At 36.9% G+C, this 27,511-nt stretch overlaps 1 protein-coding gene across 1 annotated transcript; it reads right to left on the reverse strand.

Annotated features, from left to right (window-relative positions):
• Positions 1–3,531: 3,531 nt before the first annotated feature.
• On the reverse strand, positions 3,532–26,972 carry LOC128365093 (sialoadhesin-like). The gene is made up of 4 exons (XM_053325728.1): positions 26,659–26,972; positions 4,076–4,463; positions 3,925–3,982; positions 3,532–3,726 (listed from the first exon to the last, which is right to left on the reverse strand). Exons 1-4 carry the CDS (start codon positions 26,804–26,806, stop codon positions 3,532–3,534), a joined length of 789 nt encoding a protein of 262 aa, XP_053181703.1. The 5' UTR covers positions 26,807–26,972.
• Between the last annotated feature and the right edge of the window lie 539 nt (positions 26,973–27,511).

A 27,511-nucleotide genomic window follows, 5' to 3' on the forward strand; every position in this document is an offset into this window, starting at 1 on the left:
AATCGACCAACTCTGGACATGTTGCAGCATAAACATAATTGTATTATATTTCATCCTTAAATCTTTATAAAGCAGTTTGAAATCTACCCATCATCATAGTTTTCTGACTCCTGTTTTTTTTTCTCAGCTTAACGTTGTGAACATAAAAGTAAATGCAGTCAGACGTCTTTCAACCATTTGTTGCGATTTAAATTAGTTACTTGTGACTCATGCATATTTTTAATACAAGAAACCTGACTTGTGCTTCAGTACAACTTTAAAAGAGTGCTGAAAGAGAGATATTTTGGTCTGTTTGGTCCTCCTCTCCTGAATTTCACCCAGCGTGACCCCCTGCCCCCTCTGTCTGAGTGAATCATCGTGCTGGTCTTCAGCTGATATCCTCCACGGAGGATCTCTGAGCAGCTGAGCTCATTACTGAGGTCATGGGCTGCAGATTAGGAGGACAGATTTACTCCCAGAAAGTGGGACGACACATTTGTTCACTGTACCTTACTGTGTTTCATGTTAGACCACTTTCATTCAGACCTTGTGAATTACCAGTTAATTCACAAATATTGGAATATACTAAGGAAACACTACATATCTTCACCTGTCCTTCTCCTTTTACAGTATATGCTGAAGTAATTTCTGTAATAATGTTTCACTAAATGCTGCGACCATGCATCACATTCCTCTTTATGCTGTATACACGGTGACTATACAGAATATATGTGGCTAATCAGCAGTTCCTGCAAAGTATGACACATATCTGATTCAAATGAACAAAGAGATGTACAGTAACTGTATTGCATAAGTGCCACATGTTTCTTTTTTGCTCTTCTTTTTATTGACCTCAAACCTACCCAAATAACTTCATCTGGACAAGTTCAAGCACACAAGGGAAGTGAAAGGTGTTTGGCAGCTTGGCACAGGTTGTAGTATTAATGTGTGTGGGTGTGTGTGATAGTGTCTTTTCAAGGACTCGAGTTTTAGACCTTGAACCTTGAACTGTTTTCTGTCCTCATTTCTTCAAAGGTGTGCTTGAGGGTTTTAGGGGAAAAAAAAGGTTTGAATTATGTCGAGGATAAGGTTTGTAGTAGTCGTGACGATTAAGGAAAGGCAAGTTCAGGGGGCTCATTAATAAAATTTTGTCACTGTGGGTCATAACAAGTGTAGAAGAACAAGTATATGAGTGTGTAGTGAGTTTTTTTCTAACTTCAGAAATGGGCGGAGGCGACAGGGAAGCATGTTCACAAATGTGCTCTGTGGGGGTTTCATGTTGACATTCTGCAGAAACAGGAAGTGAGAATATTTCTGAGAATAAACCAAATAAGAGGAATTCACCCCCTCTTGGCACACATGTCTGATAAAATGGTACGGATGTCTCACACACAATGATGTGTCGGACAGTTATAAAAAGGTTTTATTGCGGCGCTTGTGCTTCATTTGTTTCCGAGTCTTTTTTTTTAACCTACAGGCATGCATCTCCCATTGTCTGCAGCTCACAAGTGCCATCTGGTGTCATGACTTCATACTGCAACCAAATATTTATCTTCCATAACTAGTGACTTTCGATAGATTGTTTTTTAAAATAACACAGACTTCGTAAATAAATAAGTATACAGACAATTATTGTTTGACTCATATTAAGGAAACAGGGAGACCCCAAGCCAGAGTCTCAGATATCATATTATTATTTCTTGTTGGAGAGTCAAAGGGATCAGTCAAAAGTCCATCTGAAAAATACATTGATTTTATTTTATTTTATTCATTTATTTACATTTTAAGACATTAGATGACAACAGTATGCTGGATTTAGATAGCATAGAAAAGCAATTGACAACAACAACATCAATAATGAGAAAGAAAACAAAAGAACAAAGCAAAAACAGGATGAAAAAAACTAATTTGGTGACTAATACTAGTTCATCAGGTATAATATAAAAATAATAATGAAGTAGATTAATCGTTCAGTAGACTAGTTCTTTAAGGTGACAGGATATATCATGCCATTTAACAAACAGGAAACAGACACCATATATAAAAGCAAGCAATCATACACCCTTACAAACAGAACATATAAAAACATATTGATTTTTACTGATTGATGTCATGACCTTGTTTCAAAATGTCGTGGCACATTTTGGAAGACCGGTATCAGCAGATATAGTCATATGACCACAAGCTGTGCTCACACATGTCAACATGACCCTGAATCAGGAGTTGGACGGACCGAGTCATGTTGATTCTTTCAGAGCAGGTCCCTACAGGTCAGTTAAACTTTTCAGGTTTTGCACATTATAGTCCACTTTTTACAAAATAATATATTTTTAAAAAACAAACCAGATAATTTACAGTGATGTCGTGCACCAGTGGTTACCACTCATTTCACCATGGTGTGTAGATCACCTACATCAGGCAAGTTTTGACCACCAAGTGTCCCTCCAAATCAAGTAACACTCACAGCTGTGGAAGGCACTTCTAATGCAGTCTATGAATGGATAGCCAAATTATGGGATGCCCTTGCTTCTCTACTAGGACAAAGCCATCACCATGGCGATGGACAGACACTATGCTTCACAGTTGCTATGTTATTTCACACCTTACGCAGCCTTATGAGCTGCCTTGTCTTTTCCACTTTCCATGTGAACACATAACATCTAAAACCATGAGAATGAGATGTGAGGTAAATTTGACATATTTACAGTCAGCTGTGCAGCATACAGGCATTTATGATTTTGGTACAACTCATGTGACTTTAGGGACAAAGTTAGGGACACATTGTGAGACTGAAGTTAGCGTGATGAAAACAATGTTGAAACACAGAACTCTTACGTTGTTTCCTCCGTTCTCCTGTTGCACATGCACTTCCTGTTAGGATGATCGTAAGCCTGCACTGATTCAGACTCACTATTTAATGGTCCCACTTACTCTCTGGCCCTTAATTTGTCAATCCAATTGTCACTTGACATGAATACACAAATAAAAGGGGGAGTGCATAGGGTTAGGGGATACGGGCTGGTTTGAGATTGGACCAAGGTTATCAACTGAATCACCTACATGTAAATGCAAGGAAGGTAATAACCAGAAACATATTCCTCTGTTCCTCAAAGGAAGGTTACTGTCACTCTCTTTAAGCCTCTGTTTGCTGTGTTGCCTGAACTTTAGGGATCAACCACCTGGCCGTTATACCTGAAAAAAAGAAATGTACTCTATGAGTATAGTGTGGGTTTATTATATTTCACAGTGGGCTATTCAGAAATATAAGAAAAGCAGATTTTCTCAGTCGCAGTTTCATCATACAGCTCACAATCTTTAACTACATTCTGGTAACTTGTAAGCAAGTGTCACAGAAATCTGAACAGTGGTGTTAAATGCTATCAATGTAAACATTACAGTGAGAGAAGCTAATCCAAGTTCAAAATATCAAAATAGTACCAAACTAGTACCAGAAATTTTGTATAGATGAACTTAATTGTATAATTAACTTAACTTAATAAGCTCTATAATTATTATTTCCATCACATATAATGAGTTGTAATGAAGAGATGCTTACTCAGAGGATGTGTTGGATCTTAAGTTGACAACAGAATACGGGTCAAGCTGCTGTTCTCCAGGCTGATGTGGCTGCACGGTGGAGTAGAGAGGATCTGTCTGGTCCTTGGAGAAGTTAATACTGCTATAGTAAAGGTCATCCTGCTCTGTTGCTTGAGCTGAGATGTCTTCATACACAGGACCAGGGTTTAGCTGGTAGAGAAACAAAATAAATATGACTCTACAATGTTGAATTTAAAGTTTTGGTTGATGCTCCAAAGCAAAGCAATAGTTAACGATTCAAAGTTGAACAAATAATTTTCCCCATTCAGGGTTTCTCCAAGATAATTATCAATATTGAAAATAATGATAAACCTATGAGGAAAGCATTTAATGCATTTAAGCATTTACCTGCTCCATATTGTCTGATGTTTCAGGTCTAGGAGAATGTCTGGAGGACCTCTTTCTCCTGCTTAGAGAAATGAGAATATAAAAACAAATAGATGATGTCAGGTTAGTGTGTAAATATCATGACTCTGAAACAAAGCTCAGTGTTTCTCACCTAATCCAGAAGAAGACAGCGAGTGGCATTATAACCAGGAGAGCAGCAACAACTCCTGCAGCTGCTGCTGTTAATGTTCTTGTAATACTTTGGACAGTTAGAGTCTTTTCACCAGAACTGATGTTTTGGTGGGTTTTGACAGTTAGAGTCTTTTCACCAGAGATGATGTTTTGGTGGGTTATGACAGCACAGGAGTAGTTTCCTGCATGTTGAATGGTGACTGGGTCTAGAACCAGGTGTTTGTTTTGGCTCTCTGGCTCCGTTAGACGTCGACTGTTCAGGTACCAAATGTAGTTTGTGTTGTCAGTCAGAGGACAGCTGGTACTGCAGGTCAGTGTGACTCTCTGGCCCTCTGTCACCACAGCAGGATGAAACTTAACCTCCAAACCTGAAAGATGATTAGATTGGACATTAAATGTAAAAGAGATTATCCTAAAAGTCCTCACACTGAAAGTATAAATTAGGTTTTTCACTGTCTTGGAAAACAACTCAAACAACTATCCATGAATAAAAAGATTAATTTAAGTGTTTAACATACAGACAGGTTTTTGCAGTTAAAAATACAGTAAAATCAACATCAAAAATACACATACAGAAATTACCTGAGACAATCAGAGTCACTCCACATCCTCCATCATCTTTGAGTCTAAATGTGTATTCTGCTGAGTCATTCTTCTTCAGGTTGTTGATTCTCAGGATGTGCTGGTTGTTCATGTTGTCATCATACTGCACGCGGCCTGCATCCTCAGTCAGCTTGACAGCTTCCTCCTCACCACGTCTCTTTATTTTATACCAAACTTTAGATCTGGGCTTCTTGTTGTCAGGATACAAATATTTACTTGAAATGTCCACTGAAGAGCCTTCCAGGGCGCAGATTCTCCTTCTGATATAATTTACACTCCTGCAGCTCTTATCATTAATACCTGAAATATAGATTAAATACATAAAGTAGGGTCTCCCTAAATAACTGCTAAAGTAGTCTTCTCTAATACTTAAATAAATCTATAACAGAAGTTCAGGTTGTTTTTTCTTCTTCTATAAATCACGTTTTCTGCAAATTGTGAAAAGGCTCACTGGTTACCAGCTGATCACCTCCATCACTGACTAAATCATGATTGAGATAATAGATTATTAACACTGTAAAGTACAGCCTAAAAATGAAAATTAGGTTAAATCAAAACCTCTGACAGTATAAAGAAAAGTAAACATCAAAGACTTCCAATGCTGATGTTTATTACTTAAAACAAAACGAAAAATGTGTAATTTTATAATGAATTTCTGTTACTTTGGTGTTTGATGTTTAGACATTATTAAAGTCATCATATTTCATATTGCCCATTAATCATGTAAACTGTCATGTTTGTGTAAGTTATAACAGACTGTAAGTTGGTTTATACTCACAGACTTCAGCAGAGTGCAGATCCTCGTGATCTTTGACAGCACAGGAGAAGATACCAGGAGAGGAGTGGGGAACTAAAAACTGTTGTTTCTTTTCAAAAATCCTTAAGTTTCTGTTCTTGTACCACCTGTAGGCAGTTTGGCTGTCAGCCAGTGGACAGCTGGTGTTACAGGTCAGTGTAACGTTCACATCTGCAGGAGTCCTCTGAAGGCCTACTTCTGTTGGGAGAATATAATAATATTAATAATGAGAAAAGAAAGAAAACAAAGATCAGACATGAAAATATTGATATGGAAATAAATGATTGGTCAATTAGTGTCATTTGTGTAAATGTTTGTGGATATTTAGAGAAAGTTAACCTCTGGGATATGTGATAGAGCAGGACTCATCCACTGATGTCTGCTTTTCAGAGCACATTCTTCCTTTAGCGTAGGTCACAGTAAAGCAGGTCGATGTGACAGAATCTGAACAATAAAAAATAGTATTTAATAATTTAACTGGTGAACACTTAGTTATAGTATTTAATAGACCTTATAATTAAATCAAAACTTATATAGTAAAAATGTTCTTGATAGTGTTCAACTAGAGGTTTTTTTACATAATAAGGAGCCAAATGTTGTCACTCACCCACTGAGACTTCAGGAGCTCTGAGATGCTCGTAGCCTTTGACAGCACAGGAGTATCTGACTGCTTCCTCACTGCTGACCAGCTGTTGGTACCAGGGAGACCAGTCCTGATAGAGAAACTCTCTGTTCTTGTACCAGATGTAGGCTGCAGGGTTTTCAGTCAGAGGACAGCTGGAGCTACAAATCAGTGATACTGTCTGTCCCTCTGTGGCAGGAATCACCTTCACCTGCAGGTCTGAGATGATGGTGAATAACGTGAGAGTTCATAGACTGATTTCATTCTTAAAGTAACACATTAGTAACAAACACTGTACCTGCAACACGGAGGTAGAATCCACTTTGCCAGCAGTCTTGTGTGTAGTTTGCACTCTCCGGACAGCAGTAAAACTTTTTATCACTCTCTGTCAGATCTTTGATTGTTAGAGTTGGATGAGTATCTTTGGAAATGCTGTACTTTCCATCTGCAGAGAGCTCATTGTGAACATACTTGGATCCATTCCAGTGTCTAGTGAACCATTTCATGCTTGAAGTGTGATGTTGAGCTGAGCAGGGCAGATCCACTGATGAACCTTTTAAGCCACAGATGATGTTTGCTCGTACCTGAACAACTTTAACAGACATAAATGCAGATCATTTCATAGTCATAATACTCTTCTTCTAATAATAACTGAATATTGATATAACATAAATTGTAAATTAACAACAGTTGCTAACTCTTATAATCCAGTAAAACATTATTTTTCACATATTACAGTTAATAATCTCATATAAATCATGTTTACAGTCATTAAATAAGAAGAGAAAAACAATAATTCATACCTGAGATCCACAGAATGAAACCCATAAACACACAGCCAGCTTCTGTCAACAACATGGCTGCTGTAGTCTCTCCGCTTCTTAAAAGAAAGTTGATTAAATTGTAAGTATTTTAATGGCCTTACCTCATGTGCTATATGTATGAAAGCTATGGAAATATTACAATCATAAATAAATGGTCAAAATCAACAGCAGTCCTCTTACAGAGTAAAGGCTTAAGACGACAGAATAGACTGTTGGTCAATGCGAGAGCGGTTGGCAGACAAAAATCATGCAACTCTGTCAAATTCACTTCCTTCCTGATTTGAACCCAATGAAACTGATACAGAATCTAATAGTAGTTATATGACGTTATATGACAGGAAATCTTTGAGTTTAACTCGAGGGTGTCATCATGTTGCTTACTCTGTCTCATTACAATTATTGTTTCTAATTTCTGATTTTATCGTGTATTGGATCGATGCCAGACGTCGTAGTGTTTAACTACTTTATATTTTCACTGCAAGTGTAGAGCAGAAAGATGTGAGGCTATTTGTGGTTCACAGTGAAAAAACAAAACAAACACTTGTGAAGGGAAAGTTGCTCATATAGTATTTATAATCATATCAAACACTGCAGAGCAAAATCAGTTTTACAAAAGATTTAAGGTAGTTCATGGTAACCTAATAAATATCTGAAGAGTTCATTCAGGCAGATGAAGTGAAAATCCTGAGAGACTTTTTGGTGGCTGTCAGGCATGCTGCATGTAGCTCTGATACCAGAAATGAACCTACTTCCTGATTATAATTCTCAGTAAAATTATGTCATATTTTAACATAGAAAACCTTAATACTTACTTTAAGGTAATCATTTCCCATTTGTGTGTAATGTATTGGTTTTTTATGCAAAATGTAGCAAATTTAAATTATCAAATTTTGATCATAAGGACCAGAGAGGTGTGCGACTGTCTGAGTGTGGTTCACAGTGCAAAAACCAAAACAACAAACACTTGTGAAGAGGAAGTTGCAGATATATATTTTATAATCACATCATCCATTACAGAACATGCAGAGTGGAACATGTTTCTGAGAGCAAAATCAATTTTCACAAAAGTTTTTTTACAGTTACAACTGAAAATCAACCAAAAAATAATACAACAGCTCACCAGAAAAAAACTAAACAAAAATACAAAATACTTCAATAGGCTTACTTTGCATTGCATTGTGGTCTGACAATGTCACTGCTCAATCTACTTGAGACATATAAGTATTGTGTACAGTTAGATCAGTCTGTTCAGTCATCAATTGAGATGCTGCTTCGTCTGCCTCTACTGGAGCTTTCAAACACTCTGATTCAGCAGTGAAACAGTTAATGATGAACATGAATCTGTGGCCTTATCACCTCTGATTATGTTTTACTGGGCTGTGTTGAAGGCTTGATTTCTGTGATTTGATGGTCTGCTCCATGAGTTAAGACAGGATGGATTGTAAGGTCCTTGTTTCTCTTCCCAAAGCAGACAGTGGATGTCCATCACTGCCAATGTGGCTCCTGAGGTGTTCATTCATTCACAGTAAGGTGCTGTAGAGAAGGTTATCAACTGGATTTCCTAAATGTAAATGCAAGTAGTAATAATTAGAAACACATTTCTCTGTACATCACAAAGAAAGGTTACTATCACTCTCTTAAAGTGTTTGTTAGCTGTGTTGTTTTAATTATATGGATCCATCACCTGGCCGTTATAACTTGGTAAAAAAAGAAAATAATGTGTTGTTCATGTATAATGTGGGTTCATTGTGTTTCAAAGTACAATATTTAAAAAACATAACAAGCTATTTTTTTCAGTTGGTGAAGTTTGATTATACGTCTTGAAATCTTTAACTACATTAAAGTATCCTTTTGTCAAGTTTTATGGAAATCTGATTATTTGTGTGTTCAGTGATTATCAATGTAAATTCTAAAAACTTATAGACCCAGTAGATTCAGTATGGATGCCAACATTAATATTATTATTTACACATGTACATTTACTGCTTTAACAAGTCAAAATGTAGCCCACACTTGAAGAAACGGTCAACTTTGCCTTATCCACTGTGACCCCAGCAACATATTTCTGTCCATGTTTCATCTCAGCACTGCACAATAATATACCGCCATCTTGTGGCGAAACTTAGTTACTACATCAACAATGTACCATGCCTGTGTAATCTAGTTGGAGCACAATAACTTCTTATGAATCAAACATCAATGCTAAATGTTAACCTGAATGATACAAACATTTGAATCTTAGACTATACAATAAACAAATATGTGGGATGTGTCCTTGTTTTAAAACCATTCTCCTCACACAAATATCTGCTGTGAAAAAGGTCCACTGATTAAAAGTTACGGACTACTACTGTGTTAGTGGCAGAAGCTGGATGTGTGTTTATTGGTTTCACCCTGTACATCTCAGGTATGATATAAATGTTAATGGAAATAAATAAATAAATTGGAGAAAAACAGAAAAGGTAGATTTTTAAAAAAGCTCTCAAGATTTTCCTTCATCTGCCTGAATGAGCTCCTCAGATTTCCTTCATCTACAACATATTAGGCTATTATTAGTTATATTCTTAATATTCTACAGTTTCTTAAGTGATCATAAACTTCTGCTGTTTCCACTACAAAAACCATCCACACACAGCTTCATATCTCTCTGTTCACTGTTAAACACCTTTTACAATGTTTCAATGAAAGTATAGTTTAGCACTAATATATGTAGCATGAAGAGATGCTACTATAGCATCTGAGAAGATATTTTATTTTATAGCACATTGATAATTGATAGTATAATATATTCACATTTTGTTCAGTGTTACCAGTAACATTCAGTTATTTTTGGAAAGTGTATAATTGTACCTGACAGCAGGGGGCAGTGTGAAACTGTCTGTGATAAAGTACTGGCAGCTATGTAGCAGCAGCAAAAGAAGTTTTTTTTTTTTTTTTTTTTTTAATTGTTAAACGGAGCATCAACAGCTTGTCCTTTAGGTTTTGCCAGTCTTACCATGAGCAATAAAAAAGTGAACTTATTCCACACCATACTGTTGTACATTGAGTGGTGTAACACTCGCATCCCGGAGTGATGTGGGCGAATATCCGGGACAATGTGTCAGTGAACAGATTCAGGGAGTTACACACTGGAGAGATATTATATTCAATCTAGACTGGGAATAATACCTCTGGATCTCTCAAGAGGAGCTGGAACAAGCATGGTTGGTTTATTATTTATCTTACTCCAAATCAGCAACACCAAAGCCTAAACTGCAGCTGTATGTTTCGTCAGACCCGCCTGCTTCACACGTGCAGGTTTCTATCTTTTTACGGCTAACACAAAAAGCTGCACACCAGAGTTTCAGTAGGAATGATGTTACTGTGATCTCTAGTAGGCTACACCACCACCCACTTCAACCTCAATAATGAACATAAAGTAAGAATTATCACTTCTCTGACAATGTCAACAAAAACTGAAAATGTACAACTTTCATAAATGTAGAATTCATGGCACGTTTAACCTACAGGTGTGCAATTAACTCCCATTGTCTATTGTCTGCAGCTCACGGGTGCCCTCTGGTGTCGTGACTTCATACTGTAATCAAATATTTCTTTTCCATAACCAGTGACTTTCTATGGATTATTTAAAAAAAACCCAGATAAATAAACAAAAATACAGACAATTATTGTGTGACTCATATTAAGGAATCAGGGGGACACCAAGCCAGAGTCTCAGTTGGAAGTCACATTATTATTTTTTGTTGGAGAGTCAAAGGGATCAGTCAAAAGGTCATCTGAAAAACTGATTGATTTTGTTTTTCTTTATTTACATTTTAAGAAATGATATGACCAAATTATGCTGGAGTTACATAGCGTAGAAAAGCAATTGACAACAACATAATCATCAATGAGAAAGGGAAAATAAAGAACAAAGTAAAAAAGGTGACTAATACCAGTTCACCAGATATAGTAACTGAGTCATACTATGCCAGTGTACAAAACAGGAAACAGACACCATATATATATACCAAACACTCATATGCCCTCATAAATGTTGTAAAAGTGGCTTAAGTGTGAATAAAGAGATATGAAACCGTGTTTTAAACTTGAGAAGTTCATGGTAACTTAATAAACATCTGAAGAGCTCATTCAGGCAGATGAATTAAAAATCTTGAGAGCCTTTTTGGTGGCTGGCAGATATGCTGCATGTATCATGTAGAAATCCTCCTTATAAACTTCCTTCCTGATTATAATTCTCAGTAAAATGAAACCACAGATAAACAGTCGATGTAGTGCAGCAGTTGTTTACTTATTTGATGTCATATTTTAACATAGAAAACCTTTATATTTACTTTAAGGTGTCATTGTTTCTAATGCATTGGCTTATCATGCAACATGCAGCAGAGTTAAACTACATACAAATGTGATAAAGTTGCTAGCATAGGACAGAGAGATGTAAGGCTGCGTGTGCTTCACAGTGAGAAAAAAATAAAGCACTTGTGAAGAGGAAGTTGCACACATAGCTTTTATAATCATATGCAGAGTGGAACATGTTTCTGAGAGCAAAGCAGTTTTCACAAGATCTTTTTTACAGTTATAGCTGTGAACCAACCAGAAAGTAATACAACATGAAGCTCACCAGAAAAAAGAACAAAAATACTAAATTCTTCAATAAGATTACTTGGCATTGTATTGTGGTCTGACAATGTCACTGCTCAGTTTACTGATAAAGACATATAAGTATTGTGTACAGTTAAATGGTTTAACAGAATGGGCTGCTCTATGAGTTAGACAGGATATATATATATATATATATATACCTGAAAAAAGTAAAGAATGTGCTGTATGAGTATAATGTGGAGAGAAGCAGTTTTGCAGTTTCATCATACAGCTCACAATCTTTAACTACATTCTGGTAACCTTGTAAACAAGTTTCACAGGAATCTGATCAGTGGTGTGTTCAATTATTATTAATTAAGATCTGAGATATCATATAGCCAAACCTGTAATAAGCTACATGAGTCTTATTTTACTCAGATATAATGAGTTGTAATGAAGAGATGCTTACTCAGGAGTTGTGTTGGATCTTAAGTTGACAACAGAATACGGGTCAAGCTGCTGTTCTCCAGGCTGATGAGGCTCGACGGTGGAGTAGAGAGGATCTGTCTGGTCCATGAAGAAGCTATGGTGAAGGTCATCCTGCTCTGTTGCTTGAGCTGGGATCTCTTCATACACAGGACCAGGGTTTAGCTGATGAAGAATAAATATTACTTTACAATATGTTGTATTTGAAGTTTTTGCTGATGCTCCAAAGAAAAGCAATAGGAAACAATTTGAAGGAGAACACAATAGTTTTTGGAAGTTATATTAAGTGAGTACAGCAGATATTTGGTATCTTTACATTCCAGTTTCAAGATATAACAAGTAAAAGAAAAGCTTTTAAAAGCATTATGTGTAATAGTGTTATGTAATCATGCCAAATATTTTATTAACCTGCTCCATGTTGTCTGATGTTTCAGGTCTAAGAGAATGTCTGGAGGACCTCTTTCTCCTGTTTAGTGAAATGAGAAATGAGAATATAAAAACAAATACAGTAAAAAACGGTGTATGAGATGCACCTTTAACATAATTTTTTTCATTTAATAGTGGGGAGCGTCTTATACACCTGTGTCCTATTCACCAGTAAAATACAGAGAGTTGATGGATCTGGATATGATCATAGGTATGTAAAAGGCCATCCACACTAAGAATGATAACTATCAGCACAACTATAACTTTAAACATAATGATGTGATTGTCCACACTTAGGAGCTAATGAAAATAGACCTAATAGACCTGTTATTGTTGTATGTTATTCAGAAAAATAAGAAATAAAACTGGCGGGTGCTGATTGATTCAGTCTGTTGATCAGAAGTATTTTGGGATGATGTTGTATGCAAAAGCGCACAGTATGAGAACAGATCTGAAGCCTAAAAGATTCACTAACTTTGTTGTTTTTCCACTGGATGGATCAGAGGATGATGCTTTGTTTGACTCAGGGACTGACACAGAGTCCAATGACAGTGAGCTTGGTGAGACTAACAGCGACTCGTGTACAATATTTCCGCAGTGATAGCTCTGATGAAGAGTTTTTGTGACTGGAGTAAGCATACAGCTCACACTGTATCAAATAGACTATGTAAAGTTACTGTGTTCTTTTAAAAGGTTTAATTGAAACTCATAGCCTAACCCAAACCTGGTTTAAAATAAAGTTAGAGTTTCAAATAAAAGTAAGTGAAAGAGTTGTATGTATGTGTTAGCTACTAGTGCATTCAAATAAACCAGTCTCTAATAAGAAAGCATTTTTCCCAGCATGACACCCCCCCCAAATAGATGGCGTCTTTTACACCGGTGCGACTTACACATCGTTTTTTAGAGTAGGTGATGTCAGGTTAGTGTGTAAATATCATGACTCTGAAACAAAGCTCAGTGTTTCTCACCTAATCCAGAAGAAGATAGCGAGTGGCATTATAACCAGGAGAGCAGCAACAACTCCGGCAGCTGCTGCTATTAATGTTCCTGTAATACTTTGGACAGTTAGAGTCTTTTCATCAGAGCTGATGTTTTTGGGGGTATGCACAGTTAGAGTCTTTTCACCAGAGATGATGTTTTGGTGGGTTTTGACAGCACAGGAGTAGTTTCCTGCATGTTGAATGGTGACTGGGTCTAGAACCAGGTGTTTGTTTTGGCTCTCTGGCTCCGTCAGACGTCGACTGTTCAGGTACCAAATGTAGATTGTGTTGTCAGTCAGAGGACAGCTGGTACTGCAGGTCAGTGTGACTCTCTGGCCCTCTGTCACCACAGCAGGATGCAACTTAACCTCCAAACCTGAAAGATGATTAGATTGGACAGTAAATGTAAAAGAGACATATAATCCTAAAAGTCCTCATACTGAAAGTATAAACTAGGTTCGTCACTGCCTTTAAAAACAACCCCAATGACTGTTCAAGGTTAAAAAGATTCATATATGTGTTTCATGTACTGAAAGGTTTAGGCATCTAAAAATACAGTAAAGTCACCATCATGCTTAAAAAACAGACATTGCTAAAACTAAAACGACTGTTTAAAATTCCTGCTTTAAAAAGCACTTTTGTAGCACTTTGTAGAAGATGGGACATGAACCACAGACTCCTGAGTCAGAGTCACAGCTTTTTTACGTCCATCCATCCATTCTGACCTCCTCTCTAACTATGGTGGCTGAGAGAGCTCAATGCAAGTTATGAACACACAGATTATTATAATAATAATTATTATTATTATTATTGTTATTATTATTATTATCATTGTCAAAGCTACCCTTACCTTTGTTAAATTTTTACTAGGGCTGTCAGCGTTAACACGTTAATCGCGATTAGATTAATGCAATCCATAACGCGTTAATTTTTTTTAATCGCATTTTAATTTTGCAAGCCTTTTTGTCCCTTCTTCTCACCCGTAGACGGCTCCTCTAGCTGTAGCGCTATGCTTTGAAGTGGCCTCCTGCAGTAAACCTACCGCGCTGATGGAAAGTAAGAGAGCTACTGGACTTTTGAACGGCTTGTTTAACTTTAAAAGTTGACAACTCAAAAGTAAAATGCAACCTGTGTCAAACAGAGTTTAATTACCACCGGAGTACGTCAAGTTTGAGTTAACACCTCCATGCTAAACACCCAGGTGCAGCCAAGCGAGCCTCAGCTCCACCAAAGTACCATTTTGGAGTGTGGGCGTAGCAGCAGAGCCGTAATCGATTCCCAGTTAAGACACTCTGGTAAGAAATGCTTTACATTATGGGCTTAAAACTGCCTTGAAATGTAAAATAACAGGATTTTAAACATGCAATTCAAAACGCGATTAATTGCAATTAACTATGGAAATTCTGCGATTAATCACAATTTTAAAAATTAATCGTTTGACAGCCCTAATTTTTACACATTTTTTTGTTTAGGTTAAAATGCTATTAATAAGGTAATGGCACTCTAAAATGTTAGACAGATCCACCAGGCACAGAAACTCATTATTATTCCATTCTCATAATATTCTGTGAAAACTCCAACCAATCACATCATTTGGTCCGAATGATATGATTGGCCCAGCAACCTGCCTTTTTTCCCCTTCCGCATTTCGTAATTGCGCGCGCATCCACCCAGACGATAATCTGTTGTGGGTCCACGGCATTATAATACATCCATGATCCACGGAGATAGCCATAAACAGACAGTAGTGACTGACAATGCCCGACAAAAGCGGGCCACAGCTTCCACCTCCAGCTGCTCCCACGGGGAAAAAGAAAACTATATCAAAACATTTTATTGTAGTGCGTGTTCGTGGAGGGGGAGTGTGTGGGTGGGATATAGAAGGGAGGAGTGGTTGTTGCTGTTCAAGTTTTTTCAAACTGCTGTGTGAAATGCAAGAAAGGTAAGAGTTGCTGTAATGATATTATGCAAATACAAATTTTCCCTTTTTTGACACCGGAAAGCAAGTTTTCCCCAAACACTTTTTTTTGTAACTTCAGTTTTGTTCTCTATGATTTGAAATGTTTCTGTATTTGCTTGTTTTGACTGTATTTGAAGCATGTTTGTTCATGCACTTTTTTTTTGTTTGTTTGGGTTTTTTCAAATTGCAGTGTGTTGAGCTCTCTGTATGCTTTGTTAGCGCAGATACAACTACTACAGCGATTTGACATATTTTAAGCATGATGTTTATTGTGTGACATCGAAGAATTCACTGATCACATTTTGACAAAACACAGATACATCTTTACACTGTATTGTTATGAATTTCAGGTGTTGCATGATCCTGCATACATCTTATTGTGTGTCCTTAATTAAACTACAGTTACATTATTCAGACTGTCTAGTCTTTTGCAGCTGTTATCATATTAAACATGAACCAGCCTTTGATCTCTTGTCATTAATGAGTAAAGTCTGCTGACTGCTGTCAGTACATGGTGAGGAAGCAGCAAAGTCTCTATTGAAAAGTACACAGACAGAAATTACCTGAGACAATCAGAGTCACTCCACGTCCTCCATCATCTTTTAGGAGTCTGAATGTGTATTCTGCTGAGTCATTCTTCTTCAGGTTGTTGATTCTCAGGATGTGCTGGTTGTTCATGTTGTCAACATACTGCACGCGGTCTGCATCCTCAGTCGGCTCGACAGCTTCCTCTTTACCACTTCTCTTTATTTTAGACCAAACTTTAGAGCTGGGCTTCTTGTTGTCAGGATACAAATATTGAGTTGAAATGTCCACTGAAGAGCCTTCCAGGGCGCAGATTCTCCTTCTGATATAATTTACACTCCTGCAGCTCTCATCATTAATACCTGAAATATAGATTAAAAACTTAAAGTAGGGTCACCCTAAATAACTGCTAAAGTAGCCTTAAATAAATCTGTGGTGGAAGTCTTGTCTAATACTTAAATTGATCTGTGGTAGGAGTTTAGGCATTTTTTTAAATAAATGTTTTCTGCAAATTTTTCATCAGGAAATATCACACAATGTGAAAACAGCAGTTTAAATACTGAAGTTTGATTTTAACTGTTCCTCATGGCAAAAAATCTCTAAACTTAAATAGTTATTTTATAATTCTAATGTGTAATTTTTGTGTTATTATTTTTGCTATTAATATAGACTGTGATTTACAGCATCACAAGTGAGTCATATCAACTCAAACACCAATCAGCATTTAATGTCACCTTTAATAAGACACACTGGTTACTAGCTGATCACCTCCATCACTGACTAAATCATAATTCAGATAATTGATCATTAACCTAATGATCAAAACCTCTGAATGTTCATTATTTTGTAATTAATTTGGTGTTTGATGTTCAGACATTATTAAAGTCATCATATTTCATATTGCCCATTAATCATGTAAACTGTCATGTTTGTGTAAGTTATAACAGACTGTAAGTTGGTTTATACTCACAGACTTCAGCAGAGTGCAGATCCTCGTGATCTTTGACAGCACAGGAGAAGGTATCAGGAGAGTGGCGAAGAACTGAAAGCTGTTGTTTGTCATAAATCATGAAGTATCTGGTATTATACCACCTGTAGGCAGTTTGGTTATCAGCCAGTGGACAGCTGGTGTTACAGGTCAGTCTAACGTTCCCATCTGCAGGAGTCCTTTGAAGGCCTACTTCTGTTGGGAGATGTTAAATACATTTAAAGTATTACAAAGTTATGTATATGTGGTTAGTGCAGAGAAATGAGAAAAGAAAGAAAACAAAGATCAGACATGAAAATAAATGATTGATCAATTAGATGTCTGTAATTAAACTATTATTTTAAAGGTATTATAATTGTGGATGGTGGGAGTGGTGTTTGTGTAAATGTTTGTGGATGTTTAGAGAAAGTTAACCTCTGGGATATGTGATGGAGCAGGACTCATCCACTGATGTCTGCTTTTCAGAGCACATTCTTCCTTTAGCGTAGGTCACAGTAAAGCAGGTCGATGTGACAGAATCTGAACAAAAACAAATGGTATTTAGTAATTTAACTGGTGAACACTTAATTACAGTATTTAATAGACTTCATACTGTAAATCAAAGATTAATAGTAAAAATGTTCTTAATAGTGTTAAACTAGAGGTTTTGTAACATAATAAGGAGCCAAATGTTGTCACTGACCCACTGAGACTTCAGGAGCTCTGAGATGCTCGTATCCTTTGACAGCACAGGAGTATCTGACTGCTTCCTCACTGCTGACCAGCTGTTGGTACCAGGGAGACCAGTCCTGATAGAGAAACTCTCTGTTCTTGTACCAGATGTAGGCTGAAGGGTTTTCAGTCAGAGTACAGTTGGAGCTACAAATCAGTGATACTGTCTGTCCCTCTGTGGCAGGAATCACCTTCACCTGCAGGTCTGAGATGATGGTGAATAACGTGAGACTTCACAGACTGATTTCATTCTTAAAGTAACACATTAGTGACAAACACTGTACCTGTAACATGGAGGGTGACTTCACTTTTCCAGCAGTCTTGTGTTTTTTTTGCACTCTGTCTACAGCAGTAAAACTTTGTATCACTCTCTGTCAGATCATTGATTGTTAGAGTTGGATGAGTCTCTTCAGACATGTTGAACTTTACATGATTTCCATCTGCAGAGAGCTCTTTGAGAACAGTCTTGTAGCCATTCCAGTGTTCAGTGAACCATTTCATGCTTGAAGTGTGATGTTGAGTTGAGCAGGGCAGATCCACTGATGAACCTTTAAAGGCACAGATGCTGTTTGCTCGTACCTGAACCCCTTTAACAGAAAGAAAAGCAGATCATTTCATAATCATAATACTCTAATAATAATTGAATATTGATATAATGTAAATTGTACATTAATTGTAAATTAAGGACAGTTGCTAATTACTATAATCCAGTAAAACATTATTTTTCACAGATTACAATTAATAATCTCATGTAAATCATTTTTACAGTCATTAAATAAGAAGAGAATAAACAATAATTCATACCTGAGATCCACAGAATGAAACCCATAAACACACAGCCAGCTTCTGTTAACAACATGGCTGCTGTAGTCTCTCCGCTTCAAAACAGAAAGTTGATGAAATAGATTTTAATGGCCTTACCACACCTGCTATATGTATGAAAGCTAATAAAATATTAAAATCATAAATAAACGGTCAAAATCAACAGCAGACCTCTTACAGAGTAAAGGCTTAAGACGACAGAATAGACTGTTGGTCATTGTGAGAGTGGTGGGCAGACACCAAGCATGCAGCTCTGTCAAATTCACTTCCTTCCTGATTTTAACCCAACGAAACTTCAAATACAGAATCTAATAATAGTTATATGACGTTATATGACAGGAAATCTTTGAGTTTAACTTGAGGGTGTCATCATGTTGCTTACTCTGTGTCTCATCACAATTATTATTGCTTCATGTCAGACATCGTAGTGTTGAACTACTTTATATTTTCACTGCAAGTGTAGAGCAGAAAGATGTGAGGCTATTTGTGGTTCACAGTGAAAAAAACTAAACGAACACTTGTCAAGGGGAAGTTGCTCTTATAGTATTTATAATCATATCAAACACTGCAGAACATGTTTCTGAGAGCAAAATCAGTTTTACAAAAGCTTTAAGGTGTCATTGTTTCTAATGTATTGGCTTATCATGCAACATGCAGCAGAGTTAAACTACATAAAAAGGGGTTAAGGTTGCTAGCGTAGAGCAGAGAGATGTAAGGCTGGGTGTGCTTCACAGTTAGAAATAAATAAAGCACTTGTGAAGAGGAAGTTGCACACATAGTTTTTTATAATCACATCATGCAGAGTGGAACATGTTTCTGAGAGCAAAATCAGTTTTTAAAAGCTTTTTTACAGTTACAGCTGCAAACCAACCAGAAAGTAATACAACATGGAGCTCACCAGAAATTTACAAAACAAAAATACTAAATACTTGATATTTAGTATGGTCTGACAATGTCACTGCTCAATCTACTTGAGACATATAAGGATTGTGTACAGTTAGATCAGTCTGTTCAGTCATCACTTGAGATGCTGCTTCATCTGCCTCTACTGGAGCTTTCAAACACTCTGATTCAGCAGTGAAACAGTTAATGATGAAGATAAATCTGTGGCCTTACCACCTCTGATTATGTTTTACTGGACTGTGTTGAAGGGTTGATTTCTGTGATTTGATGGTCTGCTCCATGAGTTAAGACAGGAGGGATTATAAAAGGTCCTTGTTTCTCTTCCCAAAGCAGACCAATGTGGCTCCTGAGGTGCTCACTCATTCAGAGTAAGGTGTTGTAGAGAAGGTTATCAACTGGATTCACTAAATGTAAATGCAAGGAGTAATAACCAGAAACCACTTTCTCAAAGGAAGGTTACTATCACTCTCTTTAAGTTTTTGTTTGCTGTGTTGTCTGAACTTCAGGGATCATCTGGCCGTTATAACTGGGAAAAAAGAAAATAATGTGTTGTATATGTATAATGTGGGTTCAATGTGTTTCAGTCAAGTACAATATTTAAAAAAAAAACATAACAAGCTATTTTTTTCAGTTGGTGAAGTTTGATTATACGGCTTGAAATCTTTAACTACATTAAAGTATCCTTTTGACAAGTTTTATGGAAATCTGATTATTTGTGTGTTCAGTGATTATCAATGTAAAATCTAAAAACTTATAGACCCAGTACATTCAGTATGGATGCCAACATTAATGTTATTATTTACACATGTACATTTACTGCTTTAACAAGTCAAAATATAGCCCACACTTGAAGAAATGGTCAACTTTTCCTTATCCACTGTGACCGCAGCAACATATTTCTGTTCATGTTTCATCTCAGCACTGCACAATAATATACCTCCATCTTGTGGCGAAACTTAGTTACTACATCAACAATGTACAATGCCTGTGTAATCTAGTTGGAGAACAATAACTGCTTATAAATCAAACATCAGCGGTAAATGTTAACCTGAATGATACAAACATTTAAATCTTAGACTATACAATAAACAAATATGTGGGGTGTGTTCTTGTTTTAAAGTCATTCTCCTCACAAAAATATCTGCTGTGGAAAAGGTCCACTGATTAAAAGTTACGGACTTCAACTGTGTTATTAGAAGTTGGATGTGTGTTTATTGGTTTCACCCTGTACATCTCAGGTATGATATAAATTGTAATGGTAATAAATAAATAAATTGGGCCCTAAGAAATTAAAGTAAATAGAAAACAGGTTAGATTTTTTAAAAAGGCTCTCAAGATTTTCCTTCATCTGCCTGAATGAGCTCCTCAGATTTCCTTCATCTACAACATATTAGGCTATTATTAGTTATATTCTTAATATTCTACAGTTTCTTAAGTGATCATAAACGTCTGCTGTTTCCACCACAAAAACCATCCACACACAGTTTCATATCTCTCTGTTCACTGTTAAGCACCTTTTACAATGTTTCAATGAAAGTATAGTTTAGCACTAATAGCATGAAGAGATACTACTATAGCACCTGAGAAGATATTTTATTTTATAGTACATTGATAATTGATAGAAAAATATATTCACATTTTGTTCAGTGTTACCAGTAATATTCAGTTATTTTTGGTAAGTCTATAATTGTACCCGACAGCAGGGGGCAGTGTGAAACTGTCTGTGATAGAGTACTGCCAGCTATGTAGCAGCAGCAGAAGAGGATGTTTTTTTAATTGTTAGACGGAGCATCAACAGCTTGTCCTTTAGGTTTTGCCAGTCTTACCGTGACCAATAAAAAAGTTAATTTATTCCACACCATACTGTTGTAACACTCGCATCCCGGAGTGATGTGGGCGAATATCCGGGACAATGTCTCAGTAAACAGAGTCAGGGAGTTACACACTGGAGAGATATTATATTCAATCTCGACTGGGAATAATACCTCTGGATCTCTCAAGAGGAGCTGGAACAAGCATGGTTGGTTTATTATTGATCTTACTCCAAATCAGCAACACCAAAGCCTAAACTGCAGCTGTATGTTTCGTCAGACCCCCCTGCTTCACACGTGCAGGTTTCTATCTTTTTACGGCTAACACAAAAAGCTGCACACCAGAGTTTCAGTAGGAATGATGTAACACTGTGATCTCTAGTAGGCTACACCACCACCACCCACTTCAACCTCAATAATAAACATAAAGTAAGAATTATAACTTCTCTGACAATGTCAACAAAAACTGAAAATGTACAACTTTCTTAAATGTAGAATTCATGGCAGAGTCACGTTTAACCTACAGGTGTGCAATTCACTCCCATTGTCCATTGTCTGCAGCTCACGGGTGCCCTCTGGTGTCCTGACTTCATACCGCAAACAAATATTTATTTTCCATAACCAGTGACTTTCTATATTTTTTTTAAAAAACAGATAAATAAATGAATAAATAAATACAGACAATTATTGTGTGACTCATATTAAGGAATCAGGGGGACACCAAGCCAGAGTCTCAGTTTGAAGTCACATTATTGTTTCTTGTTGGAGAGTCAAAGGGATCAGTCAAAAGGTAATTTAAAAAACGTATTGATTTTGTTTTTCTTTATTTACATATTAAGAAATTATATAACAAAATTATGCTGGAGTTACAAAGCATAGAAAAGCAATTGACAACAACATAATCATCAACGAGAAAGGGAAAATAAAGAACAAAGTAAAAAAGGTGACTAATACCAGTTCACCAGATACAGTAACTGAGTCATACTATGCCAGTGTACAAAACAGGAAACAGACACCATATTTATATACCCAGCACTCATACGCCCTCACAAACGTTGTATGAGTGGCTTAGGTGTGAATAAAGAGGTGTGAAGCCGTGTTTGAAACTTGAGAGGTTTATGGTAACTTAATAAACATCTGAAGAGCTCATTCAGGCAGATGAAGTAAAAATCTTGAGAGCCTTTTTGGTGGCTGGCAGATATGCTGCATGTAGCTCTGATACCAAAAATGAACCTCCTTCCTCATTATAATTCTCAGTAAAATGAAACCACAGATAAACAATCAATGTAGTGCAGCAGTTGTTTACTTATTTGATGTCATATTTTAACATAGAAAACCTTTATATTTACTTTAAGGTGTCATTGTTTCTAATGCATTGGCTTATCATGCAACATGCAGCAGAGGTAAACTACATAAAAATGTGATAAAGTTGCTAGCGTAGGACAGAGAGATGTAAGGCTGGGTGTGCGTCACAGTGAGGAATCAATAAAGCACTTGTGAAGAGGAAGTTGCACACATAGTTTTTATAATCATATGCAGAGTGGAACATGTTTCTGAGAGCAAAGTTTTTAAAAGCTTTTTTACAGTTACAGCTGCAAATCAACCAGAAAGTAATACAACATGAAGCTCACCAGAAAAAAGAACAAAAATACTAAATTCTTCAATAAGCTTACTTGGCATTGTATTGTGGTCTGACGATGTCACTGCTCAGTTTACTTGAGACATATAAGTATTGTGTACAGTTAAATGGTTTAACATTATGGGCTGCTCTATGAATTAGACAGGATAGATATAAAAGGTCCTTGTTTCTCTTCTCAAAGCAGACAGTGGATGTCCACCACTGCCAATGTGGCTCGAAGTGCTCCCTCATTCACAGTAAGGAGCTGTAGAGAAGGGCCCAATCCCAAACCAGTCCCTACACACTACCACTTAACCACCAAGTGTCCCTCCAAATCAAGTAACACTCACAGCTGTGGAAAGCACTTCTAATGAAGGAATGGATAGTCAAATTATGGGCTGACCTTGGTGCTCTACAAGGTGGCAGCCATCGCCATGGCGACGGACAGACGCCATGCTTCACAGCTGTTATATTATTTCACACTTTACGGAGCCTTATGAGGTACCTTGTCTTTTCCACGATCCCCTCTAACACATAACATCTAAAACCATGAGAATGAGATGTGTGAGAATGAGATGTCTATTTAATTTAATCCACTTTACTCTCTGCGCTAATTTGATTGGGACGGCCCTTAATATGGTGACCCTTTCAAGAATGTGCATATGAAGGGGGAGTGGATAGGGATTAGGGGATAATGACTGGTTTGGGATTGGGCCAAGGTTATCAACTGAATCACCTAAGTGTAAATGCAAGGGCTAAAAAACAGAAACATATTCCTGTGTTCATCAAAGGAAGGTTACTATCACTCTCTTCTAGCCTCTGTTTGCTGTGTTGTTTGAACTTTAGGGATCAACCACCTGGCCATTATACCTGAAAAAAGTAAAGAATGTGATGTATGAGTATAATGTGGAGAGAAGCAGTGTTGCAGTTTCATCATACAGCTCACAATCTTTAACTACACTCTGGTAACCTTGTAAGCAAGTTTCACAGAAATCTAATCAGTGGTGTGTTCAATGATTATCAATTAAGTTCTGAGATATCATATAGCCCAACGTGTAATAAGCTACATGGTTCTTATTTCCATCACATATAAGTAATTGTAATGAAGAGATACTTACTCAGGAGTTGTACTGGATCTTAAATTGACAACAGAATAGAGGACATGCTGCTGTTCTCCAGGCTGATGTGGCTCGACGGTGGAGTAGAGAGGATCTGTCTGGTTCTTAGAGAACTCTGCTTTAGTGAATGTCATCCTGCTCTGTTACTTGAGCTGAGATGTCTTCATACACAGGACCAGGGTTTAGCTGATGAAGAATAAATATTAATTTATAATATGTTGTATTTTTGATTTTTGATGCTCCAAAGAAAAGCAATATGAAATGATTCAAGATAGAACACAATAGTTTTTGAAGTTATATTAAGTGAGTACGGCAGATATTTGGTATCTTTACATTCCAGTTTCAAGATAAAGTAAAAGAAAAGCATTTAAAAGCATTATGTGTAATACTGTTATGTAATCATTTAAATTATTTTATTTACCTGCTCCATATTGTCTGATGTTTCAGGTCTAGGAGAATGTCTGGAGGACCTCTTTCTCCTGTTTAGTGAAATGAGAATATAAAAACAAATACCGTAAAAACCGGTGTATAAGAAGCACATTTAACGTGTTTTTTTTCATTTAATAGTGGGGAGTGTCTTATACACCGGTGTGTCCTATACACCAGTAAAATACAGAGAGTTGATGGATCTGGATATGATCATAGGTATGTAAAAGGCCATCCACACTATCGGCACTACTATAACTTTAAACATAATGATGTTAGCGTCCACACTTACGAACTAATGTCCTATAAGTAGCGGTGACAAGCACGCGCTGCGCACTCCAGCTGTGTTGCAGCTAATGAAAATAGACCTAATAGACCTGTTACTGTTGTATGTTGTACAGAAAAATAAAAAATAAAACAGGCGGGTGCTGATTGATTCAGTCTGTTGATCAGAAGTTTTTTGGGACGCTAGTTCAAAACAGCAGTAGCCTAGATGTTGAAGGCCGATATGCAAAGTCGCACAGATGAGCAGGTTTTATTGAGCTGTGACAGAGACACACAGTATGAGTGCAGATCTGAAGCCTGAAAGCCTAACTTGTTTTTCCACTAGATGGATCAGAGGATGACTCTTTGTTTGACTCTGGGACAGACGCAGAGTCTGACGACAGTGAGCTTGGTGAGACTAACAGCGACTCTGGCACAATATTTCCGCACAGTGATAGCTCTGATGAAGAGTTTTTGTGACTGGAGTAAGCATACAGCTCACACTGTATCAAATAGGCTATGTAAAGTTACTGTGTTCTTTTAAAAGGTTTAATTGAATCTCGTAGCCTAACCCAAACCTGGTATGAGATAATATAGGCTACTGTTTAAAATAAAGTAAGCATTTCAAATAAAAGTAAGTAATGTGTTAGCTACTAATGCATTCAAATAAACCAGTCTTTAGTAAGAAAGCATTTTTCCCAGCATGACAAGCCCCCCCCCCCCCCCAAATAGACCGCGTCTTACACACCAGTGTTTAGAGTAGGTGATGTCAGGTTAGTGTGTAAATATCATAACTCTGAAACAAAGTTCAGTGTTTCTCACCTAATCCAGAAGAAGACAGCGAGTGGCATTATAACCAGGAGAGCAGCAACAACTCCTGCAGCTGCTGCTGTTGATGTTCCTGTAATACTTTGGACAGTTAGAGTCTTTTCACCAGAGCTGATGTTTTGATGGGTTTGGACAGTTAGAGTCTTTTCACCAGAGATGATGTTTTGGTGGGTTTTGACAGCACAGGAGTAGTTTCCTGCATGTTGAATGGTGACTGGGTCTAGAACCAGGTGTTTGTTTTGGCTCTCTGGCTCCGTCAGACGTCGACTGTTCAGGTACCAAATGTAGTTTGTGTTGTCAGTCAGAGGACAGCTGGTACTGCAGGTCAGTGTGACTCTCTGGCCCTCTGTCACCACAGCAGGATGAAACGTAACCTCCAAACCTGAAAGATGATTAGATTGGACAGTAAATGCAAAGAGATTATCTCAAAAGTCCTCATACTGAAATGACTGGGTTTGTCACAACTCAGATGACTGCTAAAGGTTAAGAAGATTCATATGAGTGTTAAATGTACAGACAGGTTTAAACTACTGCTTAAAATTCATGCTAAAACAGTGTTTTTTTAGAAGATGGGACATGAACTACAGACTCCTGAGTCAGAGTCACAGCCTTTGTACGTCCATCCATCCATTCTGACCTCCTCTCTAACTATGGTGGCTGAGAGAGCTCAATGCAAGTTATGAAAACACAAACAGATGAAGATCTGCATCACTTATCTGACATAAAGAAAGTACATTTCTTTATGCTGTGTGTCAGAGTGGTGAGCATGTTTTCTTCATTTTCTTGTTTTTTTGTACACTTAGAAGTTTTTTTTAAGTTGCACTATGTTGAGCTCTCTTTGCTCACATGTTATCAGAGATACGACGACCACAATTATTTGACATATTTTAAGTATGCATCATGTTTTATTTAGACCACGGAAAGAATGGACGCTCCGAATTTAGACACATTTGTGAAATTCCACCATCCATGATTTATTGTGAGACATTTAAGAAATCACTGGTCTGATTTTGACAAAACACAGATACATTTTTACACTGTATTGTTATGCATTTCAGGTGTTGCATGGTCCTGCATACAGTTTATTGTGTGTCCTTAATTAAACTACAGTTACATTATTCTGACTGTCTACTCTTTTGCAGCTGTTATCATATTAAACATGAACCAGCCTTTGATCTCTTGTCATTAATGAGTAAAGTCTGCTGACTGCTGTTAGTACATGGTGAGGAAGCAGCAAAGTCTCTATTGAAAAGTACACAGACAGAAATTACCTGAGACACTCAGAGTCACTCCAAGTCGATTACTCTTCCATCCTCCATCATCTTTTTGGAGTCTGAATGTGTATTCTGCTGAGTCAGTCTTCTTCAGGTTGTTGATTCTCAGGATGTGCTGGTTGTTCGTGTTGTCAATATACTGCATGCGGCCTTCATCCTTAGACGGCTTGACAGCTTCCTCTTTACCACTTCTCTTTATTTTATACCAAAATTTAGATCTGGGCTTCTTGTTGTCAGGATACAAATATTGACTTGAAATGTCCACTGAAGAGCCTTCCAGGGCGCAGATTCTCCTTCTGATATAATTTACACTCCAGCAGCTCTTATCATTAATACCTGAAATATAAATTAAACACATAAAGTAGGGTCTCCCTAAATAACTACTAAAGTAATCTTCTCTAATACTTAAATGAATCTATAACAGAACTTAAATAATATAAATCAAATTTTCTTCAAATTCTTCATCAGGAAATTTATGAAAACAGCTGTTTAAATACTTTATATGACTCTAGGCAAAACATGTTAATCATTGTTTGGATTTATACTGAAAGCTGAATTCATGTTTACTTCATGGAAAAATCTCTAAAATTGAAATCATTGTTAAGTATTTTTAAAATGTCAGTGTGCAATTAATTTGTAATTATTGTTACTATTAATACAGACTGTGATTTACAGCTTCACAGTCATATCAATTAATTAATTTGTTTCAGCAGCTTGTGTCACCTTTAATAAGACACATTGGTTACCAGCTGATCACCTCCATCACTGACTAAATCATGATTGAGATAATAGATTATTAACACTATAAAGTACAGCCTAAAAATGAAAATTAGGTTAAATCAAAACCTCT

Source organism: Scomber japonicus, chromosome 2 (assembly GCF_027409825.1).
Source record: "Scomber japonicus isolate fScoJap1 chromosome 2, fScoJap1.pri, whole genome shotgun sequence".
In the NCBI taxonomy this organism is placed as follows: domain Eukaryota; kingdom Metazoa; phylum Chordata; class Actinopteri; order Scombriformes; family Scombridae; genus Scomber; species Scomber japonicus.

Coding starts and splice junctions, on each gene's coding strand:
- LOC128365093 (XM_053325728.1), bottom strand. CDS start 26,806: ATGCAGTATATTGACAACACGAACAACCAGCACATCCTGAGAATCAAC. Junction 4,464..26,658: donor AGTGACTCTGAGTGTCTCAG/GTAATTTCTGTC, acceptor ATCATCTTTCAG/GTTTGGAGGTTAAGTTTCAT. Junction 3,983..4,075: donor GCTGTCTTCTTCTGGATTAG/GTGAGAAACACT, acceptor TTCTCTAAGCAG/GAGAAAGAGGTCCTCCAGAC.